Here is a 24,051-nt window from a genome sequence, read left to right as displayed (position 1 = left end):
TAGAATATTGTGAAAAGGTTCAAAATTGATGGCCCCTGGTGCCACACTCTAATCAGCTAATTAACTCAAACCACCTGCAAAAGCCTTTAAATGGTCTTTCAGTCTAGTTCTATAGGCTACACAATCATGGGGAAGACTGCTGACTTGACAGTTGTCCAAAAGACGACCATCGACACCTTGCACAAGGAGGGCAAGACACAAAAGGTCATCGCTAAAGAGGCTGGCTGTTCACAGAGCTCAGTGTCCAAGCACATTAATAGAGAGGCGAAGGGAAGGAAAAGATGTGGTCGAAAAAAGTGTACAAGCAAGAGAGATAACCGCACCCTGGAGAGGATTGTGAAACAAAACCCATTCAAAAATGTGGGGGAGATTCACAAAGAGTGGACTGCAGCTGGAGTGAGTGCTTCAAGAACCACCACACACAGACGTATGAAAGACATGGGTTTCTGCTGTCGCATTCCTTGTGTCAAGCCACTCTTGAACCACAGACAGCGTCAGAAGCGTCTTGCCTGGGCTAAAGAGAAACAGGACTGGACTGCTGGTGAGTGGTCCAAAGTCATGTTCTCTGATGAAAGTAAATTTTGCATTTCCTTTGGAAATCAAGGTCCCAGAGTCTGGAGGAAAAGAAGAGAGGCACTTCATCCACGTTGCTTGAAGTCCAGTGTAAAGTTTCCACAGTCAGTGATGGTTTGGGGTGCCATGTCATCTGCTGGTGTTGGTCCATTGTGTTTTCTGAGGTCCAGGGTCAACGCAGCCACATACCAGGAAGTTTTAGAGCACTTCATGCTTCCTGCAGCTGACCAACTTTTTGGAGATGCAGATTTCATTTTCCAACAGGACTTGGCACCTGCACACAGTGCCAAAGCTACCAGTACCTGGTTGAAGGACCATGGTATCCCTGTTCTTAATTGGCCAGCAAACTCTCCTGACCTTAACCCCATAGAAAATCTATGGGGTATTGTGAAGAAGAAGATGCAATACACCAGACCCAACAATTCAGAAGAGCTAAAAGCCACTATTAGAGCAACCTGGGCTATCATAACACCTGAGCAGTGCCACAGACTGATCGACTCCATGCCACGCCGCATTGCTGCAGTAATACAGGCCAAAGGAGGCCCAACTAAATACTGAGTGCTGTACATGCTCATACTTTTCATGTTCATACTTTTCAGTTGGCCAACATTTCTATAAATCCTTTGTTTTTATTGGTCTTCAGTAATATTCTAATTTTCTGATATGATGAATTTGAGATTTTCATTTGTTGTCATTTGTAATCATCAAAATTAAACAAAATAAACATCTGAAATATATGAGTTTGTATGTAATGTATGAATATAATATACAAGTTTCACTTTTTAAATGGAATTACTGAAATCAATCTATTTTTTCATGATATTCTAATTTTATGACCAGCACCTGTATATTCTTCCTAAAATACCCGTTCTTCTTAGAAAATTAAAAATACTCCCAAAAACTACATCCCCAGATGACCTTTGAAACAATTCCCTTATATCTAGTTTGTTTTTATTCCCGCCTAACTCTCTACGCAACATCTCTTTCCTGAGTATATTTATAACATTCTAAAAAAATATGTTGGAAAGTTTCTAATTTCCCACAAATACAACACCCTGTATTATGCCTTTTCATTATTTTAAGAGTACTATTTAATCCTGCATGTCCGAACCTTATCCTAGATATATCTTCTTCTTTTTTAATTCTATTACATTTTCTTGATTCTCCAACCTTTTTTTGAATACTATAATAAAATTGAGCATTCCCTCCTTTATCCCACTGTTCTTGTCATTTCTTCTTGAAATACATTTTTATAATATTCCTTAACTCATTTTTACTAATGTTAATGTTTAAATCAACATCCTTTTTTACAGCACTCTTAGCAAGAGAGAATGATCCACTGTGGATGATGTTTTTTTTTTTTCTATATGAAAACATTTTTGAATAAAGTCACTGGATTAAACTAGTGTGTAAATTCTAACTATAACTACCTTCATCTTATCTGCTCAGCGGATCACTTAATCATGCGCCTCTGTCCCAGCCTAACGGCGGTAGCTTCATCTCCTCCACCCTTCATAAAGTCCGGCTTGATGTGTGCAATTAGACTTAGACTTCTTTATTGTCATGTGCTCCTCACCTGAGCTTCCATCACCCCCATCCGGTCTCCACTGTTGTTAGGCATACCTTAATCTTATGTTTGTAATATGACTATGTAACCGAACAATGTGTTTTTCTATGTGCTTCATTTATTACAAAAAAAGGTAAAATAAATCTTATTCTGACTGGTAAAACAAACAACTTCACTGTATGTCAGGCTTGCAAATAAAAATTCTATTGATTCCAGTCATTGTTCAAAAATTTTAGGAAACATTTTATTTAAACATAAAATATTGCACGTTCTTAACTTTGCTTGTATGTTAAATTTAAAAAAAGGTTATGAAATTGTTAAACAATGCTGTTACAGTATATTTACAATCACTTTATTGGTTCACTCTCTTTTCAACATCTTACAGCTACAATGTAACTTTGTCTGGAATAATATTGGAACAATATTTCTATAAAACCTAAATGAATGAATGAGCTATAGCAAAAGGAACATTCAAAAAGTTACATAATATTGAAACAACTCAAAAAGAATGACTACACAAGTTAAAAGGCAAATGTGCTTCATCAGAAATGTTTTAAAATAGAAGGTCACAGAAAAAGACAAAAAAAACGAACAATGTGTGACAACAGACATGTCTGAAAGACTGGAAAACAAACTGATTGATTATTGACATTCAGGGCAGTGTCCGGGTTTGGTATCACAGTAGTACCTTGGGTACTCTCCTCGTCTTCCATTGCCGGTGAAGCCCACACAGTCTTTATATTGCCGGTTGCAAGAAGAACATATTACAACCGCAAAAGGAATTCGGTGTTCTGCCTTGAATGATGACATCCAATTCACAGCACGTCATCTGATTTTCCCCCCATGTCCTCTTTATTACGTGAATTGGTGTGCTTGATGATGTAAATGACTTGGCAACAGCAAAAACACCATTGTCAAAATCAATGCACTGGCAGCACAGGTGGTGTTGAGCGGTTATGTCAGGTTTCACTACAGTGTGGCGTCTCTGCAGGTGCACCCGTAAATTGCGCCTGTTCAACTTCAATCCACAGTGTGGACATACCACTGACTCTTTGGCCTTGCAAATTGGCGGTGGTGGGGGAGGCAATGGCACTCGCATGGAGAATGAGCCAGGTGCTGCAGAGGCTAGGGAATTTGACAAGGTGAAAGGAGCTGGAGACTGTGGTGAGGCCGAAAGCACCGTTGAATGAGGCAAGGGGGCGGGGGTGGAGGTGGAGAATGTGGTGAGGCTGAAAGCGCTGCTGAATGAGGCAAGGGAGCTGGAGACAGATGCCCCTTCAAGTGAATCTCAAATTGGTCCTTCCGTATAATGGTGTTGATGCAGTGCGGGCAATGAAAATGTGCAAACTTTCTGCACGGCCTACTGCATTTACAGATGGTAAATCCTGTAAAGAAAAAAAATAATGTTATACATACATCTGAAAGGCCAGCTATTCCAACATGTAGGAGATATTTCACCATAGTTGCCATAAACATACAAAATTCCATCCATACAAACTTTACCTTTGTGCTTCACTGCTAGCTTCAAGTGATTTTGCAAATGAATATCCATCTGGTATGTATGTTTGCACGTGAACATACAGCATGGGCATTCATACAGTCCATCCCTCTGAAAAGACCGAAGGTCCAGGGCACCTTCCAAATGGGTAGGGTGCTGAGAAAAAAAAAGAAATGTATTTCTTTTTTCAGTTTACCTTTAACAATCTTTACTGTTGCATTTTTTACATACCTGCATCTACAATGTAGTACTTTCACTCTTTACAAAGCTCTTTCATTTTTGGTTAAACAATCTGATTGACCATTTTGTCCCTTTAAACTTTATTTAATTCGTCCCGTAAACACATTTTAATGAAATGATTAACCTAAATTTTCCTGTCATTTTTCTGTCTTCATGGTGGCAGGCATCTTAAGCTCATTCATATTTAGCCTAACGATATACAAAACTACAAAAAAAGGCTTTTAAACTACATAAAATATATAGCCATAAATTTGATAAATTTGTACAAATAGCCATATTTGTACAAATTTATAGAAATGACTCGTCGCCATGATGCGCAGGTCAGTGTTGACCACAATGTTTCCTTCATAGTCTAGATTATCCTCAATTTCCTAACGAGATTGTCATTCGTTACAAATAATAATAATAATAATAATAATAATACAACCTTTCATGCATGTTAATCAAAATAATAAAAAAACACATTCAAGTCAGTTTGTCACCACGTCAATACAAATCTTTTGCAAGAAATTCCAATCCTTGACTATGGCAATGCAAGCTAGCTGCTAACATGCAACAACACGGCCAGTTATTTTAAAGAATGTTATATATCTGTGACTAATTACATAAAGAAAACACTTACAGCCATTGAAAACGTGTTTTTACGACGAATAATTCAGCCGCGACTTTTCTTCTCTCTTCATGTGCTTCCCCATAGACATAAAATGAGTAGACCCCGCATTGGCTTTCGCGGCGCAGGAATTACGGCCGCCATATTGGGGCGGTCGACCTGGTAGTCAAACCTGCTGATTCAAGCTGAACACACTAATGATGCCTCAACACTTTGCGGCGTCTTTTTGTTTAAATTGACGGACTATTGACGTCAGGGCTCGAGGGATAACTTTTCACAATTAAGATATATATATATATATATATATATATATATATATATATATATATATATATATATATATATATATATATATATATATATATATATATATATATATATATATATACACTATATTGCCAAAAGTATTTGCTCACCCATCCAAATTATTGGAATCAGGTGTTCCAATCACTTCCATGGCCACAGGTGTATAAATTCAAGCACCTAGGCATGCAGACTGTTTTTACAAACATTTGTGAAAGAATGGGTCGCTCTCAGGAGCTCAGTGAATTCCAGCGTGGAACTGTGATAGGATGCCACCTGTGCAACAAATCCAGTCGTGAAATTTCCTCGCTCCTAAATATTCCACAGTCAACTGTCAGCTGTATTATAAGAAAATGGAAGTGTTTGGGAACGACAGCAACTCAGCCACGAAGTGGTAGGCCACGTAAACTGACGGAGCGGGGTCAGCGGATGCTGAAGCGCATAGTGCGAAGAGGTCGCCAACTTTCTGCAGAGTCAATCACTACAGACCTCCAAACTTCATGTGGCCTTCAGATTAGCTCAAGAACAGTGCGCAGAGAGCTTCATGGAATGGGTTTCATGGTCGAGCAGCTGCATCCAAGCCATACATCACCAAGTGCAATGCAAAGCGTCGGATGCGGTGGTGTAAAGCACGCCGCCACTGGACTCTAGAGCAGTGGAGACGCGTTCTCTGGAGTGACGAATCGCGCTTCTCCATCTGGCAATCTGATGGACGGGTCTGGGTTTGGCGGTTGCCAGGAGAACGGTACTTGTCTGACTGCATTGTGCCAAGTGTAAAGTTTGGTGGAGGGGGGATTATGGTGTGGGGTTGTTTTTCAGGAGCTGGGCTTGGCCCCTTAGTTCCAGTGAAAGGAACTCTGAATGCTTCAGCATACCAAGACATTTTGGACAATTCCATGCTCCCAACTTTGTGGGAACAGTTTGGAGCTGGCCCCTTCCTCTTCCAACATGACTGTGCACCAGTGCACAAAGCAAGGTCCATAAAGACATGGATGACAGAGTCTGGTGTGGATGAACTTGACTGGCCTGCACAGAGTCCTGACCTCAACCCGATAGAACACCTTTGGGATGAATTAGAGCGGAGACTGAGAGCCAGGCCTTCTCGTCCAACATCAGTGTGCGACCTCACAAATGCGCTTCTGGAAGAATGGTCAAAAATTCCCATAAACACACTCCTAAACCTTGTGGACAGCCTTCCCAGAAGAGTTGAAGCTGTTCTAGCTGCAAAGGGTGGACCGACGTCATATTGAACCCTATGGATTAGGAACGGGATGTCACTTAAGCTCATATGTGAGTCAAGGCAGGTGAGCAAATACTTTTGGCAATATAGTGTATATATATATATACATATATCTATGTCTATGTGTGTCCCTCCCCTGTTACGTCAGCATTTCCAATATGGCTGTGCTTGATGTGGGCGGAGCTTGATGTCAAGCCCCGCCTTCCCGCAGGCTGCAGCGGGATGCTTCTCTCCAGCACGGAGGTCCTCAACAGGGCGTCCGCGACCCCTAGGGGGTCCAAAGAGGTACTGCATTGGGGTCACGAAAGTTTTGGTTGATTAGACTTTTTTTATATTCCTCCCTGCAATTTTTTCCAATAATTGAAATGTCCTTAAATACACATTAACTCAACAAGCTGTAGTAAACAGATAAATGGAGGCAGAAGATGTCTTTCAGTCATCAATACATACATTCAGGGACACACAGGAGCTCTTTCAAGCTGGTCACAGTTTCATTCACAACACCTGTTCCATCAACAGGGAATCCGAATCAGAAATACTTTAATAATCCCATTACTCCATCTGTAATAGAGTGACTATAGGACCAGTTTGGTATAACACAATTTCATACAATATATATGATTATCTCGCCATCAGTTTCGGGGTCCTTGGCCTGGAAAACGTTGAAGACCCCTGCTCCAGCACAAAATATTGGAAGATCTGCAATAATTTATGTTTATAGGATATATAGATTTGAACAAGATCTTGTGAAAAAATGACACCAACACCGTTAAATGGCTCCAATTTAAATCAGCAACTGGAAAAACTCGGTTGGCCTTTCTGGTACAGAACTGGACTGATTTAAATTCTATTTTATGAACAGCAGCTTTTTTGTCTCAATAAATAACATGAGACGACAACAATTACATATGGTGTTCTCCAAGGAACCATCTTAGGGCCCCTCCTATTTAATACCTACATTCTCCCAACAGAATTCACCATAACTACGCAGAAAACATTAGAAAGTCGCTCTGAATCCATGCAAGAACTTGGCAAATGCATAGAAGCAACTGATGCATGGATATGCCAGCATTCTCTTCAGCTGACCAAACTGAAGAAATACTTTTGGGACCAAAGGAGGAGTGTTTAAAAGTTGCACATTACAGCTAGAAACCACCAATCAGGCTCCAAATCTGACTGTAATGATGGTCTCTGACCTGAACCTTCAGAGGCTAAAAAAAGACAGTAAGAAAATCTGTCTTCTATCAAGTAGAGAACGTCTTTAAGATTTAATGACTAATGTCTCAGCAGCACCTTAAAAACTAACCCCTTTTTGTTAGTATAACTGATTATTGTAATGGTGTATTCACTTGTCTGCTTAAGAAGTTGATGAGACAACTGTAGTTGATCCAGAATGATGCTGCCAATATCCTAACTAGAACTAAGAAAATAGAGCAAAACACCCCAGATCTAAAATCATTAGCTTTCACTAGTTCACTATATTCCACAAAATAGACTTAAAAAAATTTCTGTTTGTCTATAAAATCCCTGAATGGCTTAACTTCAAAATACATTCCAGATTTGCAGTCACAGTATTATCCACCCAGACCTCTCATGTCTTCTGGCTCAAATCTACTGTGCTAACCAAGCATGGAGAAGCAGCTTTTAGTTCTTTAGTTTTGGTGCAGCGGTGTTGGATGCAGGAGTTTACCCTACAACTGAAGGGTCAGTTCAACACCCAGCTATGGCTTTCAATGTCATTGTGTCCTTGGTTAAGGAACGTGTTGCCAATTGATGGTGGTCAGAGGGCCCGGTGGGACTTGTGTATGGCAGCCTTGCTTCTGCCAGTAGCTACAATATAGCCTACCACCATGAACATGGGTGTTTGTGTAAATGGGTGAATCTTCTCGTCTTTTCTAAGGCCTTCAGCTGTTGACTTTGACAAACGCTATCTAAGTACAGGGCATTTACCATAGGAGAGAGACTAGGCAAAAATAGCTTGCATTGGAAGAGTCTTGATGAACTGCAAGATTTTTGGGAAATATTCTGTGGACTGACAAGGCAATTGTTGAACGGTTTAGGAAAGTGCATCATTTTTAAAAGTAACACCACATTTCAGCAAAAGAAAGGCATACAGGAAAAGATGGTGGTAGTGTGATGGTCTGGGACTGTTTTGCAGCTTTGAAACTTGCTGGGATTAACGAGACCCGGTAATAATGAAAAGAATATCAAACAATCGGATGGTAAATTCAAGCTCAAACTAACTGGTTATTTATCAAAAGCATTTAAAGTTGTTGGTGCTAGGGGTGGTTCAGTCTGTTACTTAAGTAACAGACTGGTACACCTACAGGTGCTGGTCATAAAATTAGAATATCATGAAAAAGTAGATTGATTTCAGTAATTCCATTTAAAAAGTGAAACTTGTATATTATATTCATACATTACATACAAACTCATATATTTCAGATGTTTATTTTGTTTAATTTTGATGATTACAAATGACAACAAATGAAAATCTCAAATTCATCATATCAGAAAATTAGAATATTACTGAAGACCAATAAAAACAAAGGATTTATAGAAATGTTGGCCAACTGAAAAGTATGAACATGAAAAGTATGAGCATGTACAGCACTCAGTATTTAGTTGGGCCTCCTTTGGCCTGTATTACTGCAGCAATGCGGCGTGGCATGGAGTCGATCAGTCTGTGGCACTGCTCAGGTGTTATGATAGCCCAGGTTGCTCTAATAGTGGCTTTTAGCTCTTCTGAATTGTTGGGTCTGGTGTATTGCATCTTCTTCTTCACAATACCCCATAGATTTTCTATGGGGTTAAGGTCAGGAGAGTTTGCTGGCCAATTAAGAACAGGGATACCATGGTCCTTCAACCAGGTACTGGTAGCTTTGGCACTGTGTGCAGGTGCCAAGTCCTGTTGGAAAATGAAATCTGCATCTCCAAAAAGTTGGTCAGCTGCAGGAAGCATGAAGTGCTCTAAAACTTCCTGGTATGTGGCTGCGTTGACCCTGGACCTCAGAAAACACAATGGACCAACACCAGCAGATGACATGGCACCCCAAACCATCACTGACTGTGGAAACTTTACACTGGACTTCAAGCAACGTGGATGAAGTGCCTCTCTTCTTTTCCTCCAGACTCTGGGACCTTGATTTCCAAAGGAAATGCAAAATTTACTTTCATCAGAGAACATGACTTTGGACCACTCACCAGCAGTCCAGTCCTGTTTCTCTTTAGCCCAGGCAAGACGCTTCTGACGCTGTCTGCGGTTCAAGAGTGGCTTGACACAAGGAATGCGACAGCAGAAACCCATGTCTTTCATACGTCTGTGTGTGGTGGTTCTTGAAGCACTCACTCCAGCTGCAGTCCACTCTTTGTGAATCTCCCCCACATTTTTGAATGGGTTTTGTTTCACAATCCTCTCCAGGGTGCGGTTATCTCTCTTGCTTGTACACTTTTTTCGACCACATCTTTTCCTTCCCTTCGCCTCTCTATTAATGTGCTTGGACACTGAGCTCTGTGAACAGCCAGCCTCTTTAGCGATGACCTTTTGTGTCTTGCCCTCCTTGTGCAAGGTGTCGATGGTCGTCTTTTGGACAACTGTCAAGTCAGCAGTCTTCCCCATGATTGTGTAGCCTATAGAACTAGACTGAAAGACCATTTAAAGGCTTTTGCAGGTGGTTTGAGTTAATTAGCTGATTAGAGTGTGGCACCAGGGGCCATCAATTTTGAACCTTTTCACAATATTCTAATTTTCTGATATGATGAATTTGAGATTTTCATTTGTTGTCATTTGTAATCATCAAAATTAAACAAAATAAACATCTGAAATATATGAGTTTGTATGTAATGTATGAATATAATATACAAGTTTCACTTTTTAAATGGAATTACTGAAATCAATCTACTTTTTCATGATATTCTAATTTTATGACCAGCACCTGTAGAAAGGAATGAACATGTTTGCATATATATATATATATAAATATATGGCGACAGGTAGTCACTATGCTGTTTGATGACATGATGTGTACAACACTCAACATGGACCAGAGGAATCCAAGGAAAGACATTTCAGAAGAGTAGAAAGAACATTATAGGCAAGGCAAATTTATTTGTATAGCACAATTCAGTACAAAAACAATGCAAAGTGCTTTACATGATTAAAATATAGGAAAATAAAACAGAATCAAAGCAAGTAGGAAAAACATAATAAATAAAATAAAAAAGTAGAACTAATGATGTTTCAGTTGAACTGTTTAACTAGAACAGTCAAAGGCAATCCTATACAAATCTGTTTTTAGTCTTGATTTAAAGGAACTCAGGCTTTCCGCACTTTTACAGTTTTCTGGAATTTTGTTCCAGATAAGTGGAGCATAGGAACTAAATGCTGTTTCTCCATGTTTAGTTCTGGTTCTAGGTATGCAGAGCAGGCTGGAGCCAGAAGACCTGAGTGGTCTGGAGGGTTGATACACTGATAGCATGTCTGTGATGTATTTAGGTGCTAAGCCATTCAGAGATTTATAGACTAACAGAAGTATTTTAAAGTCTATTCTCTGAGATATAGACATGCATCTTAAAGGTAAAGGCTATAAGATCCTCTGACTACAGTTGTACATATGCAGAACTTCAAGATCCACGGACTGTAGCCAACCAGGAGGAAAAGTTATGACAAATTAATTAGACTGAAAACCCGAATTGTAACAAAAGGGCCCAAATACATTTCTAATTGGATTTAATGTGAACTTCAAACTCAAGAAACAGTTTTTGTTTGAGCCAAAATTGATTTAATGTGAAAAGACTAATCAGGACACCGTTGTTAAACATAAATCATTTAAAAGCCAGACTGGAATTCACCAAACTGCATGTTAAGTCACAAAGCTTCCAGTAGAATGTCCAATGGACAGAAGAGACAAAATTTAAACTTCTTTCAGTGATGGAATAAACGAAATATATCAAGAAAAGAACAATGTCCCTGTGTGGAACACGGAGGAGGCTCTGTTATGTTCTGGGCTGCTTTGCTTCATCTGACACAGGGGGGCTAATACGATGAAATCTCATGACTATCAAGGGATTCTAGAGAGAAATGTGCTGCCAAGAGTCAGAATGCTTGGTCTCAGTCGCAGTCATGGGTCTTGAAACAGGATAATAAAACAGCCAAAAATGGTTAGGAAGAAAACATTGGACTTCTATAAACACTAATTTAAATCCTTTTGAAAATCATTGGAAGGAGATAAAACATGCTGTTTGGAAAAGGCAGCCTTCCGACCTGAGACAACAGGAGTAATTTGCACATGAGGAATGGACCAAAATAAGTATCATTAATAGTTACAGAAATTATTTGGTTACGATTGCCTTAAGAGGTTGTGCAATTAAATATTAAGAGTACCATCATGTTTGCCCACGCCACTTTCATGAGTGTATATTTTTTTATAAATGTTTTATTACTTTTTTAGGTTTGTTATTTCCACTTAGAAATGTTTTTCCTCAAATGAGGGGACCAACAATTTGTGTTTATGCTAATATTTGTTGGCTTCAATAAGAGGAAGAACAAAAGACTGAAAACATTGGAAATTCTAATCAATACTGTCACTGGAAATTCAAAAATAGTTAAAAACGGTTAAATTTCCTCCTATCAAGCAGTTCAGTTATGACTGATTTCTATCTAAATTTCACTGAGCTTTGTGATTGAACCATTACTCTGGAAAAAACAGCCAAAATCCAAACAGTTTTTTAACCTTTTGATGGAAATCACTTTTAAAGAAATCCTGGTTTTGGGGAGAGGCTTCAAAGTTTTTCAAAGTAGTATATGGATCTCTGTTTCAGAGACATGTGGTGTTAATTAAAGCAGAAAAGAGCAGATTTGCAGAGCTTGAAATTAACACAAACACTAATTTCTAAATATTTTAATACTGTCCAACTTTTCTACTTACCATTAAGCAAAGGGAAATTTGAGTGACCAGCTGAGCAGCAGTCCATTTAAACCCTACAGGGGGCAACATAGCTTGGAATAAAACCTTCATCAGATTAGAAATCCTAACTTTAAAACGATCCACAGGAAGCCAACCCACAAGAAAACCCAACTGATGTGCAAGTCTAGCTAAATATTTTACAGGATAAATAATAAAAATATGGCTACTAATTATTTTCAATGCAAGCTGTGGAAAATGCAAAAAGAAGTGATGCAATGGATTACTCAGTGATACAGTAATAACAAAAATATAAAAACATCACACCGATAGACAAGACAGAAATCTTTCGTTTTTTATTAAAAACATTATTGCTAGTTACATAATTCAATCATAAATGAGAATGTGCAACTTTTGAGAGCCAAGGCAGAGATTAAGGTGTAGTTCACAATCAGAATTTTCTGCTTACAAACTTTTTTTTTTTTATCCAGCTAAATTGGTTTGCAATTAAGACGTAAACTTGAGTTTCTCTTTTTAAATCAAAAAATAAAAAACGATTGCATATGCATTCACCCAGCACACCCGAAACAATTAATCCCCAAATCAAAATGAAAAGAAAATACATAAAACCATTAAAATTAACAAATATTCTCTGGTATATTTATATAATATATATATAAAGTTTAGATGTGCTTTTATTCTTTTCACCATTTTAACTAGTAGCAAATTGGGTTCTATGCCTCTTTAACAAACTTTTCTTTTTTCTGACATTAAACCTTGCTGTTTTCCAACTTAAATCATGTATAAAGGCAACTTGTCCGGAAACATGAGACATTTTTTTTTTTTTTTTTAACCTGGCAAGGAAAACAAAAGGTGGAAAAAAAATTCATGAAACAAAAATAAACATTCTCCCTATAGTGCTTCTTTTAATAATCCAGTCAGTATCTACATCTCACTCGGCACTAACAAATGTGGGTGAATTATCAGCGTAGAGTTGTCTCCCAAGTAGTGTTCTGAAGCAGAAGCTGAGAAATAAACAGAAACTGAGAGCGTTGAACCATAGAAACAGATTTGAAGCATTCATTCACTTATTTTTCCAAAAAAAGATGTCAGAATTCAGCATTTCCAACGTATAAGTTGCAGCGGTAAGAGACGGTTAAAACATTAAGGTTTTCCAGAACATGTAGAATACATCCAATATGTGAGGCACTCCAGTTAGCTCAGTGCTAACAACAGTTTTCTTGCACATTCAGGTTTAAAGACCAGCAGATCCAGTTTGACGGAAATTCTGGCGTCTCCCAAGATTTGACGGAAGGATCACTTCAAATACGGACTATTCTGTCCATTCCGACAAGTAGGAAGGGAAAAAGAAAATGTATTCCTCTGTGCAGATACATATCTATTACAGACACTTGCTCTGATTATATTGATGGATATTAACCAAATTCAGCTGCCCAAAAGAGGTCGGCGATGCAAACATAAAAAACACAGGCGGCATACCCGAGATTTTGCATTCGTCTCGACATTTTGGCACAGTTACGGCACATTGTAGATAAGTAGCAGTACAGGGCAAAGCACGCAGAGGATCAACCACTACATCAAGAAGAGGAAAAGCTTTGAACAGATATAAGACAGAAATTATTATCCTCTGTGAATTTTTTGAACAAAGAGCTAGAAAAACATACATTCCCTTGTTTTTTTTTTTGTTTTTTTTTTTCAAAATAGTGTTATGAGTTCAAAACATCCCCATAAAGTGTTCCAGTCAGGTCGTTTACATTAAAACATGTCAAATGAGGCCTTTTAGTGTCCTTCTGGTTGGCTGTACTGTAGTGTTGTTTCATAGGCCACAAAATCAAAGGGAGTGGTTATAGTGTCGCAAACAGTCATCTGCGGGGAGAGCTTCAGATCTGCATCGCTTTCTGCGGGATCATTCAGGTGTTTGCTGCAGGAATGTAACAGAGAGAAAGAGAGAGAAGAGAAGCTGTGACAGAGAGGAGTGAGTGTAAATGTTGGGAGTTAAATCCTGGTAGTGGTCCCCTCCCCCCATTGTTGGTTCAGCAAGGGCAGTAAGTTGGAGGAGGCTGTCGTCTTGAGATGCACACAATCAGTTCTTCTAAAGAAAAGAAAAAACAGAAAATTAAAAAAATATATTTTAATCAATTGAAAAAAGTGATAATGCCCCAAAAATTCAAACTCAGAAAATTATAATACAAAAATACACAGGCTGCAGCTGTGGGATGTCATCACATCTTATGACAAACACTGTACAGAAAAAAATAAAACTCACATCAAGAGTACAAAAATAACACTTTCCACCAGCAGGGGGAGCAAAACAACTGACTGGCTACAATACAATGAGAGGGAGCTCCATAAAAACAATGGGAGCCCTTACACTGCCTTGCAAAAGTATTAGAAGATAGTGAATAAATTGCTGAATGGTTTCCAACTAGTATCCTCAGCGATAAAAATCTAAAAGCTCACCAAGAATCTACATTTTGCATCTTTTGTTTCTCTATAACAATTAAAAAGAAATAAATTAGGGTATCTATTGCCTTCAGGAGTTTCCCTAATTTGTAAAATAAGAATTTTCTTTACAATTACTATCAGTATCTATCATTTTATATCAGCTTTATCCAGCTTTCCCAGAAAGTTATCCCTAAAGACATGATGATCAATCTAATTCAACACTTTCCCAAACCTGGACTGCATAGAAAATCTGCATGTAGACAAAGAAAAGGAAAAAAAGGTCTGATTTGGATCAGAATGTCCAACATGTTCTGGGTGCTGCTCTGCCTTAAGGGCCAGATAGGAAGGAGTCACACCAACGTCTATACATTAAGATGAAGCAATCACTTCCATGGCTGCAGGCGAGTGCTAAACTCCATCTTTCACAACATCATTGAGAAGAAAAGCAGCACCTGCCTTAACTCTGCGTGTATTTACTTTTGCAAGGTATTTTTACCAATGTCTAAAATATTAGGCCATGCGGTGAGTTGAGTGGAGAAGCCAGTGGGACACACATACCATGCGCTGACATGCAGTGTGACAGTGGGTGTGGCCTAACCATCGTAAGAATCCAAAAGAGGCAAGGAAGCCTGCCTCTCCCCATACATCCCTCCCTGAGAGAGGAGACAAAATATAAAAGAGAGAGAGAGGGAGTGTGTGATAGTTGGAAAAGACGGGAAGAGGAGCCCAGAGGTGAGGCGACACAGAGCGAGGTGAACAAAAAGATGATGGAAAAAAGAAAAGTGTGAGACGACAAACAGAGGAAGTTGTTAAAAGAGAGAAAAAGGGTGAGATGGCAAAAAAAAAAAGAAGAAGAGTTTCAAAATGTTAGTGCAATGTCAGTTCATGTTTCAGGACACACAGGAGATAATGTGAAAGATAGAGACGGAGCACTTTGCTTTAACAGGACATGCAACAACATGCCGTCTGTGGGTGTGAGAACATTCACACAACAACATTCCCGTCCACCGTGTTGCACATGATATAATCACTTCCATGAATTTCCAACCTTTTAGCAAGCAATCCAATGACTTGTCTATAGCTCAGTTTAATGAGAGATATGTTTGAGCAGATACATCTTCTGAATGAAGGGGAGGAGCTGAAGAAACATTATGTTTTAATTGACCCACAACAGTTACACAGAGGTTAAGGAAAATACTCTTATCTTAATAAGTGGGTTAAGACGGAGGTTCTGGAAGTGAGCTGATATTTAGCTTTTTTTTTTTTTTTTTTTTTAGCAGTGAGATAGCTCTGGTTTCACCTGGGGTGCAGTAAAGCAGGGTTGGGGAAGTGGTGGATTCTCTACCTGTACTTGGTCAGCCGCTTCAAGTGTGTTATCCAGACTGTTCTTTCTGCCCCTCTGGTCCAGTGTTGAGTAAGCATCTGTAGGGAAAACCGAAGCCTTTTCAGATCATGTGGAACACAGAATAAAAGAAGGCATTAAAAATACCTGATTTCAACGGAAACCACATCCAGAGGAGCTGAAACAGGCTGCAGCAGATTTAAAACCACAAACCTTTCCTGGTTTCTAGGTTTTTTAGAACTGCTATCATTTTATAGTTTTAGATTTCTCTCACGTTCTCTCACATATGTCCCTAAATATTTGGTAGAGTTTACTTTAAACTGTATGACATGTCTCAGTTTTTTTTTCACACAAAAGAATCTCAATAGTCTGCTGGAATTTGGGCCCATTCCTGACAAAAGTCCTTAAGCTACTTTAAAGGCTAAATTGGCTGTAAGGTAAAGCCAATGTATGCTGCCTGTGGTCAACTCTACACATTCCGATCAGATTTCAAAACTTAGACTATATAGAATACAGAAACGCAAAACTGTACCTGTTGCTCAAACCAGATCTTCCTAAAATAAGGTAGTCTAAATGTATCTAATGTCCTTTTATACAAAAAATGTAAACATTTTAGTATTTCACCCCTCTTTCCGTTTATCTCCCGTGTCAATCTGCCGTAAATTTCGTGTGTTATTGTACTATGAAATTAGAGTAAAAGAACAAAAAAGATTGATCTGCCTCTCCAAACGCAACAGACACTACAATTGCAGGCCAAAATCAGATCGCTTTATTGAAGTTTGCAATTGGTTGACTGGTCTTTTCAAATTTCTTAAAATACTACAGATACTGGAGCTTGACTGGGGTATTCAAATGTCACAATGGATGTCGTAATATTTCCAATATTTTCAAGCTTGACAGGTATAGGTATAACTGTACATAACCAGCTTTGTAGTTTTATGAACAAACTTTTTTTTATGGGCGAGTGGAGGACTAGTGGTTGGGGCATAGAGATTGGAATCCTAAGGTTCTAAATCCGAGCCCCACTCCCACAGACTGCCACTCTGGGTCCCTCAGCAAAGACCCTTAACCCCACATTGCTCCCTGGGCACCGCACAATGGCAGCCAACTGCTCCCCAAGGGGCTGGGTTAAACGCAAAGGTAAATTTCTCCAATGTGAGATCAATAAAGTTAAATTATTATCATCATTATGAAATTGACTTGTGGGTCCTTTGAATTTTGATTTTTAAGGAGAAGCTCTCTTTTTCTGGAACATTATTATGCTGAGTAGATATGAGCAATCTGCACACTTCATGAAATAGTAGGAGATCAGGGTGAACCGTTAGGATAAAAAGATTAATTGAAGAGTCCAACTCAGATTAACGCTCACTGAAATATCAAGAAACTAAAACTGGCAAATAGATTTGTTTTACCTTCTTGCTTCTTAATGAGTTATTCGGTTTACTACCATCTCATCTCAAATAAAATGTTTCCATCTCTAATCTAAACAACTGAAGCAGTTAAATATCCCCCAGTACCTCTCTCTCTCCAATAAAAAAGTTCCTACCAATTCAAATTCAATCAAAAATGGCAAATATTTGCACATCTTTGGTAATGCCTGGTGCAATGGAAACTCAGATCAAACATGTGGTGAAGATGTTTAAATGTGTTCAGTCAACTTTCTGAAGGACAATGTCTAAAAATCTTTTTTACAAAAAGGTTAAAATAATAATAAGAAATATTCAGCTTAGGCCAAACTGGCAAGTATACAGTTATAGGAGTCAGGCTGATATAATCTACATTTATGTATATTTTAAAATTTCATTCGAGCTGTTATTTTTCAAAGTATTCACTTAATATCAGTAAACATAAATGCAAACACTGCTTCAATCTTTACTTGAAAACCACTGTGTCTTCCACATTGTTCTAGCTTGCAGACGGATGTTTTTGCTTTCTGCACTTGCCTGGTCCAAGTTCATGCATTGGGATTGTTTCTCGCTCACTTTTCCCACCTGTGTGAAAGAAAAACATTAAAACTGTTTCAATACAATTATTTTCTAAATATATAAGATTAACAAATAGTCACTAGAATCCAAGGTGGTTCAAGGCTCTAATTAGATTATTTTTCCAATAACAATCACAGAAAGACATGCTTGCTTGATCCGTTTGCCAGCAACTGCATTATGCACAGATTTAATCAATGAAATAGCATTAAGAACAAAAGATAGTAGTCATTTTCAGGTTATGAATGCTGCCCTTTGAATGTTTACAACTTATAAAGCCTTCAGGACATCTGGGTTCCTTTAGCCGACCCAAAAGTCCATTATGACTCAGGCCGAATCTGTAGTCAGGTATATATGTAAAGGAGTTTAAAATATCCATTATATGTTTCACAATCTATCATATAAAATCTATAATGACTCATTTGTTGCGTCAAAGTATGAATAGAAACAGTAACGCATAAAAGAGTGAGATTCTTTTTTTAATGTGTCAATATAGTGAAACTATAAGTTAAACATCCTCCTAACCTTTCTCTAGGAGAGGCAAAGTGCTGTCCTCGTATCGTCCATTGGGCCTGTCGCTGTTGCTGGGCGGATTTAAGTTGACCATGAAGTCTGTCTTCTTCCAGCCGTCCTTCTCCAGGGTGCGACGGAGCTCTTTATAGCCCCACACAGTCTGTAGCACCAGCCCAGCTCCACGTACCTCCCGGTCTGAACGGTTACTGTTTCCCGAATAAAACAAGAAAAAAGAAGATGCTTATTCTCAAAACAGACGTTTTTGTGTGAGTTTGACGTTGAGTATTCATCAGATGCCACCGTTACCCGTCCTTATTAATGAGCACTAGTCGCTCAATTCCTTGCGAGTCCCTGAGATTTCTGGCAGCTTCCACACTGGATCCCAGCACTTCATGGAGCGTGCTCAGTATGGACACCACTGTCTCTTCGCTCAGAGCTCGCACAGGTTGACTCTGCCCGCCACCAGGCAGGTTTGCCACGAGGGCAGGTATGGCATGTTTACCTGCCAACAGGCCGAGGTAAACAAGCATTAGGACTCCAAACAGATACAGTTCCTGTACAAAGCCTGGTTTCTGACAGCTTACCTAGCAGATCCTTGCTCCGTGCATCTATAGCCAGATTGCGGAGGGCTCCGGACATGGCACGGACTACTCGGTCATTTGTGTGGCCCAGCAGCTCGGTCAGCAGAGGGAGAGCTTTCTGAGTACGCATTAAGGAACGGATGTATCGTCCATACTAAGCAGACACAATGTAAACAAAGGATCATCCATCAGACACACCCAATTAGAAACATCAACATTATAAACATCACAATTCCTCTCCAGTGACAAACAAATCCCTACTAAACACGCCACATTATTAGAAACTCAAACAACCAGAAAACAACAGTTATTATTAGATGATCATTTTCCTACCCTACATTAAATGACATTCTTCTTGAATAGTTTTGCGGCCAAAAGTCTTTTGAAGATTGTGTCAGGATTTCACTTTTCATACGTTTTCTTTCCACAGATTGAATAAAGTTAGCAAAGTGCATCAGTCAAAGACAAAATAAATCTCTCTGATCCAAAAAAAAAAAAAAAACAAACCAACAAAAAAAAACAACATCTTGAGCTCAACAAAAAAAAAAAAAAACATCTTGAGCTGTTCATGAAAAGAAAGAAATATAAAAAGCTGTTTCCCTAATACTGTGCTGTGAGACAGAACAGGATGGGGACATTAGGCAGCTCTTACTGTCCAGTGTCCGGCACATAAGTTCTGAATGGCTCCAGCTGAGGCCTCCAGGACTGTGAGGTTACTGGACTCCGTTAGCAGTTTTGTGTATATGTTGACCACCTCTGGCTGGAACAACAGCTCATAGCCTGTTGGACAGAACATGCAACAACCACAGGAAATGAGCAGAGGTCAGGAAAAATAAAGCATGACCTAAATGACCTAAGTAGTGTCCTTACCTTTAGCAGGGCTGGTCCTTGCTGGAATGTCTATTGTATCTGCAGCTGGATCATCCTCTTTCTTTCCTAGAAGCAGCAAACCCAAAAATTCTATTTGAAGGAGCTAGCAATCATGTCCTACATCTAAATAGGAGACATTTCCAGCAAAGTCTCTACTGTTGTTATATTAGCACTAGTTTGGTTAGATACGCGCAAACACACAACCGGAAAAATAAAGATGCAATTCTTTACTCTGGGTTACTAGGCAAGGCGACCTCAATAAAAAGCAGGCGTGCTTGTTAGTTTTAAAAACCCAAACTTGATCAGTCTACTGACTACGGCTTCCACTCAGACAAGATCAGGCGGAGGATGCCAAGTGCCATTACACAGAGGTAAAGGAAGCTTACCTTTGGAAAACCACTCGTCTGTGGCCGAGCCAGACAGGGCAAAAGGAAAAGGAGCAAAAAAAAGGATGGGATGAGGAAGAAGAGGAGTGGTAGGAAAAAAAGGAAAGAGAAAAGGCATTAAAAAGGAAAGCAGCCATTACTCTGCCAACCAGATAACATGTGCTTCCATCCCGACAGCCCCAAACAGAGCCAGGAGGTGACATGCCAGATGAATGTTTAATAAAACACAACAGAATTAGAAAGGAAAACATTTCATGATCCTCATTTAATATTTCATGTTTTTTAAAGAAATTAATTGGCAATAGTTTTACATGTTTAGCTTCCACAAAGAAGATACACAGCCTTCTATAATTAAATTTGAACATAAGCGCTCAGTTTATGAAGCAGGAAATAATATCACAACAAACTGAGCCAACAAATGAAGAACTTGAACGACAAGAAACCATTTAATGATAATTATTGTTTTAACCAGCTGTAAAAATCAAAAAACAATAGGAAAGATAACAGCCTGAGGCTACAAAGATCTGTTATCCTACAGCTTCATGTTGTTAGATTTTTCTAATATCTAAACCCCAAAACAGCTTAAAAGAAGATGTTATCATTTCGGTTATTCTGCAGGTCAAAGGTCAACCTACCTCTGATTTAAGCCTGTTTTTAACTAGATGATTAAGTATTTCTACAGTTCTATAATATGTGAACTTTATATTAGCAGAGCTTTGATTTAACAAAAAGAAAAATTATTTTCATATGATAAATTCATTAAACAAAAGCTTTTAAAGAATAACCAAAAGACAATATTAAATTATTACACAGGTTTTATTAAACTTGAGCTAAAAATCTACTGTTCAACCTTTAAAACAGTGATGTACATGACTTTTGCTAAATTTGAGAGTATATTTTTTATTAGAAACTAACACTTGCAATATTTTAATGAAAGGTATATTTAAAAAATTATCTGCAACTCCTTATAAATTTGAAAACAAAAGGATTCTCACATGTCTACCTAACTAAAATAAAGGATTTCCTTAATTTTCAAGGTTTTTCATGTTTCCTATTTTCTAATTATTTTCCAATAATCAATCCTCAGAAAATATGGACTGCATTTAGCGTAGTTAAATAAATGGACACCCCGAGGCTGTTTGAGTGACAATGGACGCCTTCGGTTTTGTTCCCTACGAGATGAATTACAAAGCTTTGGTGGTTCACCAAATATTCGCTATTTTAAGATTTGAATTCCTCAGTGAAAATCTTGCCCTCCTTTTCTTTAAAGCGTCCATCGCCCTGACGGCCTGTAGAGGTCGGCCTCAGTTCTTCAACCCTTCTTTCAACCCACATGAAATTATTCTGAGAGCTTTAAATGGCAGGAAGCACTTAGGGTAGCTCTGCTTTATAAATATGACTTAAGCCTTTTAAATGCAGGGAACTATTGGAGAAAAAGTTAAGTTTAAATCCATAAATGCTGATTATGTGCATTGTTGTTCCATCCTGTTGTGCATACACATATCCTATTTCTAATTTTCTCATGTTTCAAACATATGTTCATGTCCTACATACCAAATAGGAGACATTTCCAGCACAGTCTCTACTGTTGTTATATTAGCACTACTTTGGTTAAATACGACAGAAATGCATTTCATACAAATGCTGTGATTTTAAAACACTGTTTTCATTTAAAAGTCTCAGAGTTTGTTCATAAAAAAAAGAATGAAATAATTTTTGCTATATAATCAACTTTTCTGCAGAGCATCAGATGAACATATACCTTAGAAACTCTTCCTTTCATGAATAAATTTAGCCAAGACTAACACATACAATCCAAGTCCTGCCTCGAGTCTGAGCAATACTATCAGTCTTGTCACAAACCTGCAGGTAAAACAGATCAATACTCTGTGTGAAAAGCCAACAGAGTTCTGAGTGGAGATAGTTAACATTCCTGAGGCATCGAGTGGTTTTATTTGTTTAGGTGTGTGTGTGTATGTTTAGGTTTCAGTGGAGTCAGAGAGCACTATAACTAAAATCGCCCTAAACGCTCCTGAAACCGAATGAACAAACACACCACATGGCTCCATCCTGCTCTGCCACACCGACCTTTGCCCTTGCGGGAGCTGAAGCAGCCACCCTTCTGACTTGAGGAGGCGGGGCCCTGGTTGATGGGTGGGGTTTCCTTGTAGCGATCGGCGCCTGGGATTTCGCTGTGCACATGATAGGACAGGTTCCTCAGCAGACACACACAGTTCTCGATCAACTGCGGTGATGAAGAGGAGAAAACGGGGTGTGGGGAAGGAAAAAAAAAAAGGAAAGAGAAATGAGTAAAATTCAGTAACATGCTATTATTATTTTATTTAAAATGCATAAGTCCTTCATTAGTATCCCATCACATATTACATTTGGTTAAGATTTTAATTCCTCCAAAGAATATATATAAAAGAGCTGCTTTCAACTAAGAACAAATAAATGTAATTTAAAACAGCAGTAAACAGCCTTCCACACCTTATTGTTCACATCTTTAAAATCGATCTGGGACTGGACGATGTGCATCACGGAATCCACCAATCCATTGCACTCTCTCAGCTTCCTCCTCGCCTCACTTCTTTCTGAACTCACGTTTCTTCAAAGGAAAAGAAAAGGAAAGCAGAGACTGGTCACCACATGGACGAGTAGTTACGAGCTGAGAAGAAGCCAGTTTAAGTCACAGCATTCAGGTAGCAGCAAATACAGTGATCAGGGTTCCTACAGCATAATGCACGTTAAATTCAAGACTGTTTAATGCCACTTGAAATAAAAAATTTAAGACCAAATTCACAAGAAACACAAGAAAAACCCGCTTGCAACAACTTAACCCAAAGGTTTATTTTAACATAAACCACAGCACTAATGATTCAAATTTTGAAAAACTTCCTATACAGGAAGAAAGCTAAAAACACACAAATGACAGATATATTTTAACAAATATTTAACTGAATTCACAAACTTTGTTTTAGCAGGGAACAAAACAAATCAGTTTTAAAGCCACAACATACCCAGTGCTAAGTTTTATTTGCAGTTATTTTTCTTTGTATCGTTTTCTTCGTATGTTTGATTTGGTGATAAGTGGAGGAGTTGCAGAGACAAGGGTGGAACAAAACTGAGAAATACCGGCTGTTTCTCGGTAACTTGATTTTGAGGCTTTGTGTGCCTCAAAATCCGCTGTGCCTCATGTATGTTCCCTGGTTTTAGCCATGAAGAAAACTCTTGGCTGGAGCCAATTTTCATTACATTTACACTTGCTCATATTTTCCAGACAAAAAGTTAATGGCGCATCTCCCAAATGTCCCGGCAACAACAACGCTTTTATTGGTCCCGCTATCGGGACGGAACCAATAATAGTGAGCCATTATTATTTTTTTATTTAAAAAAATTGTCAATTTTAACGTATTTAGATTACAAAAATAATTTGGAATTTAATTATCCTATTTATGTTTTAAAAATTAAGACCTACGATAGACTGATTTAAGACATTTTAATACCAATTAAGGCCTTAGTTTTATTTTGAAAATTCAATGCCTTTTAAGACTTTTTAAGGACCCGCTGGAACCCTGAGGGATGTGTCAACATGCTCCACGGAGGTGGTTGAATTAAACAGCTTCAAAAAGACAGCACAATCTGAGAAGATCCAGTTACATCCCTGGATCTCTGGCTTATTCTTACGCAGAGATGGAATTTAACCCTGATTGGGGGTAATAAGTGAATATAAAGGATAAAGGAGAAACTGCAGCCATTCAGTGCTGGCCTTTAGTACTCCGCTCGTATTTCCCAGAGACAGCCACGCCTTCTCATACGACACAAGGACACACTCCCTTCAGCTCTGGGGGCTCCTGGTCTATGTAGAGGCTGGGAAGTTCATTAAAACTACAGACGGACGGGTTTCACCTTAAAGAGTCACTGGTTGTAAAGTTAGAGATTTGTTTTCCATTTGGTTTGAAACAAAATGCAGAAAT

At 38.6% G+C, this 24,051-nt stretch overlaps 1 protein-coding gene across 11 annotated transcripts in view; it reads right to left on the bottom strand.

The window, feature by feature from the left end:
• Positions 1–12,276: 12,276 nt before the first annotated feature.
• The window catches only part of ctnnd1 (catenin (cadherin-associated protein), delta 1), a 39,008-nt gene continuing 27,233 nt past the window's right edge, over positions 12,277–24,051 (bottom strand). For 5 of the 11 annotated variants that reach the window (XM_038290557.1, XM_038290566.1, XM_038290569.1 and 2 more), the window contains 12 exons: positions 22,565–22,682; positions 22,163–22,319; positions 20,075–20,092; positions 19,689–19,754; positions 19,471–19,598; positions 18,822–18,972; positions 18,544–18,739; positions 18,250–18,443; positions 17,686–17,733; positions 15,746–15,822; positions 14,999–15,053; positions 12,277–14,047 (listed from right to left, as the gene is read on the bottom strand). In XM_038290557.1, the coding sequence (XP_038146485.1) occupies positions 13,989–14,047; positions 14,999–15,053; positions 15,746–15,822; positions 17,686–17,733; positions 18,250–18,443; positions 18,544–18,739; positions 18,822–18,972; positions 19,471–19,598; positions 19,689–19,754; positions 20,075–20,092; positions 22,163–22,319; positions 22,565–22,682 (1,267 nt within the window). In that variant the 3' untranslated portion in view covers positions 12,277–13,988. Of the gene's footprint in view, positions 14,048–14,958; positions 15,054–15,745; positions 15,823–17,685; positions 17,734–18,249; positions 18,444–18,543; positions 18,740–18,821; positions 18,973–19,470; positions 19,599–19,688; positions 19,755–20,074; positions 20,093–22,162; positions 22,320–22,564; positions 22,683–24,051 lie in introns of all 11 variants that reach the window. The other 6 variants (XM_038290562.1, XM_038290563.1, XM_038290558.1 and 3 more) reach the window with 6 other exon arrangements.

Source organism: Cyprinodon tularosa, unplaced genomic scaffold, assembly GCF_016077235.1.
Source record: "Cyprinodon tularosa strain WSP-4 unplaced genomic scaffold, ASM1607723v1 ctg283, whole genome shotgun sequence".
Classification (NCBI taxonomy): Eukaryota; Metazoa; Chordata; class Actinopteri; order Cyprinodontiformes; family Cyprinodontidae; genus Cyprinodon; species Cyprinodon tularosa.
This window is presented reverse-complemented; position numbering and strand designations above follow the sequence as displayed.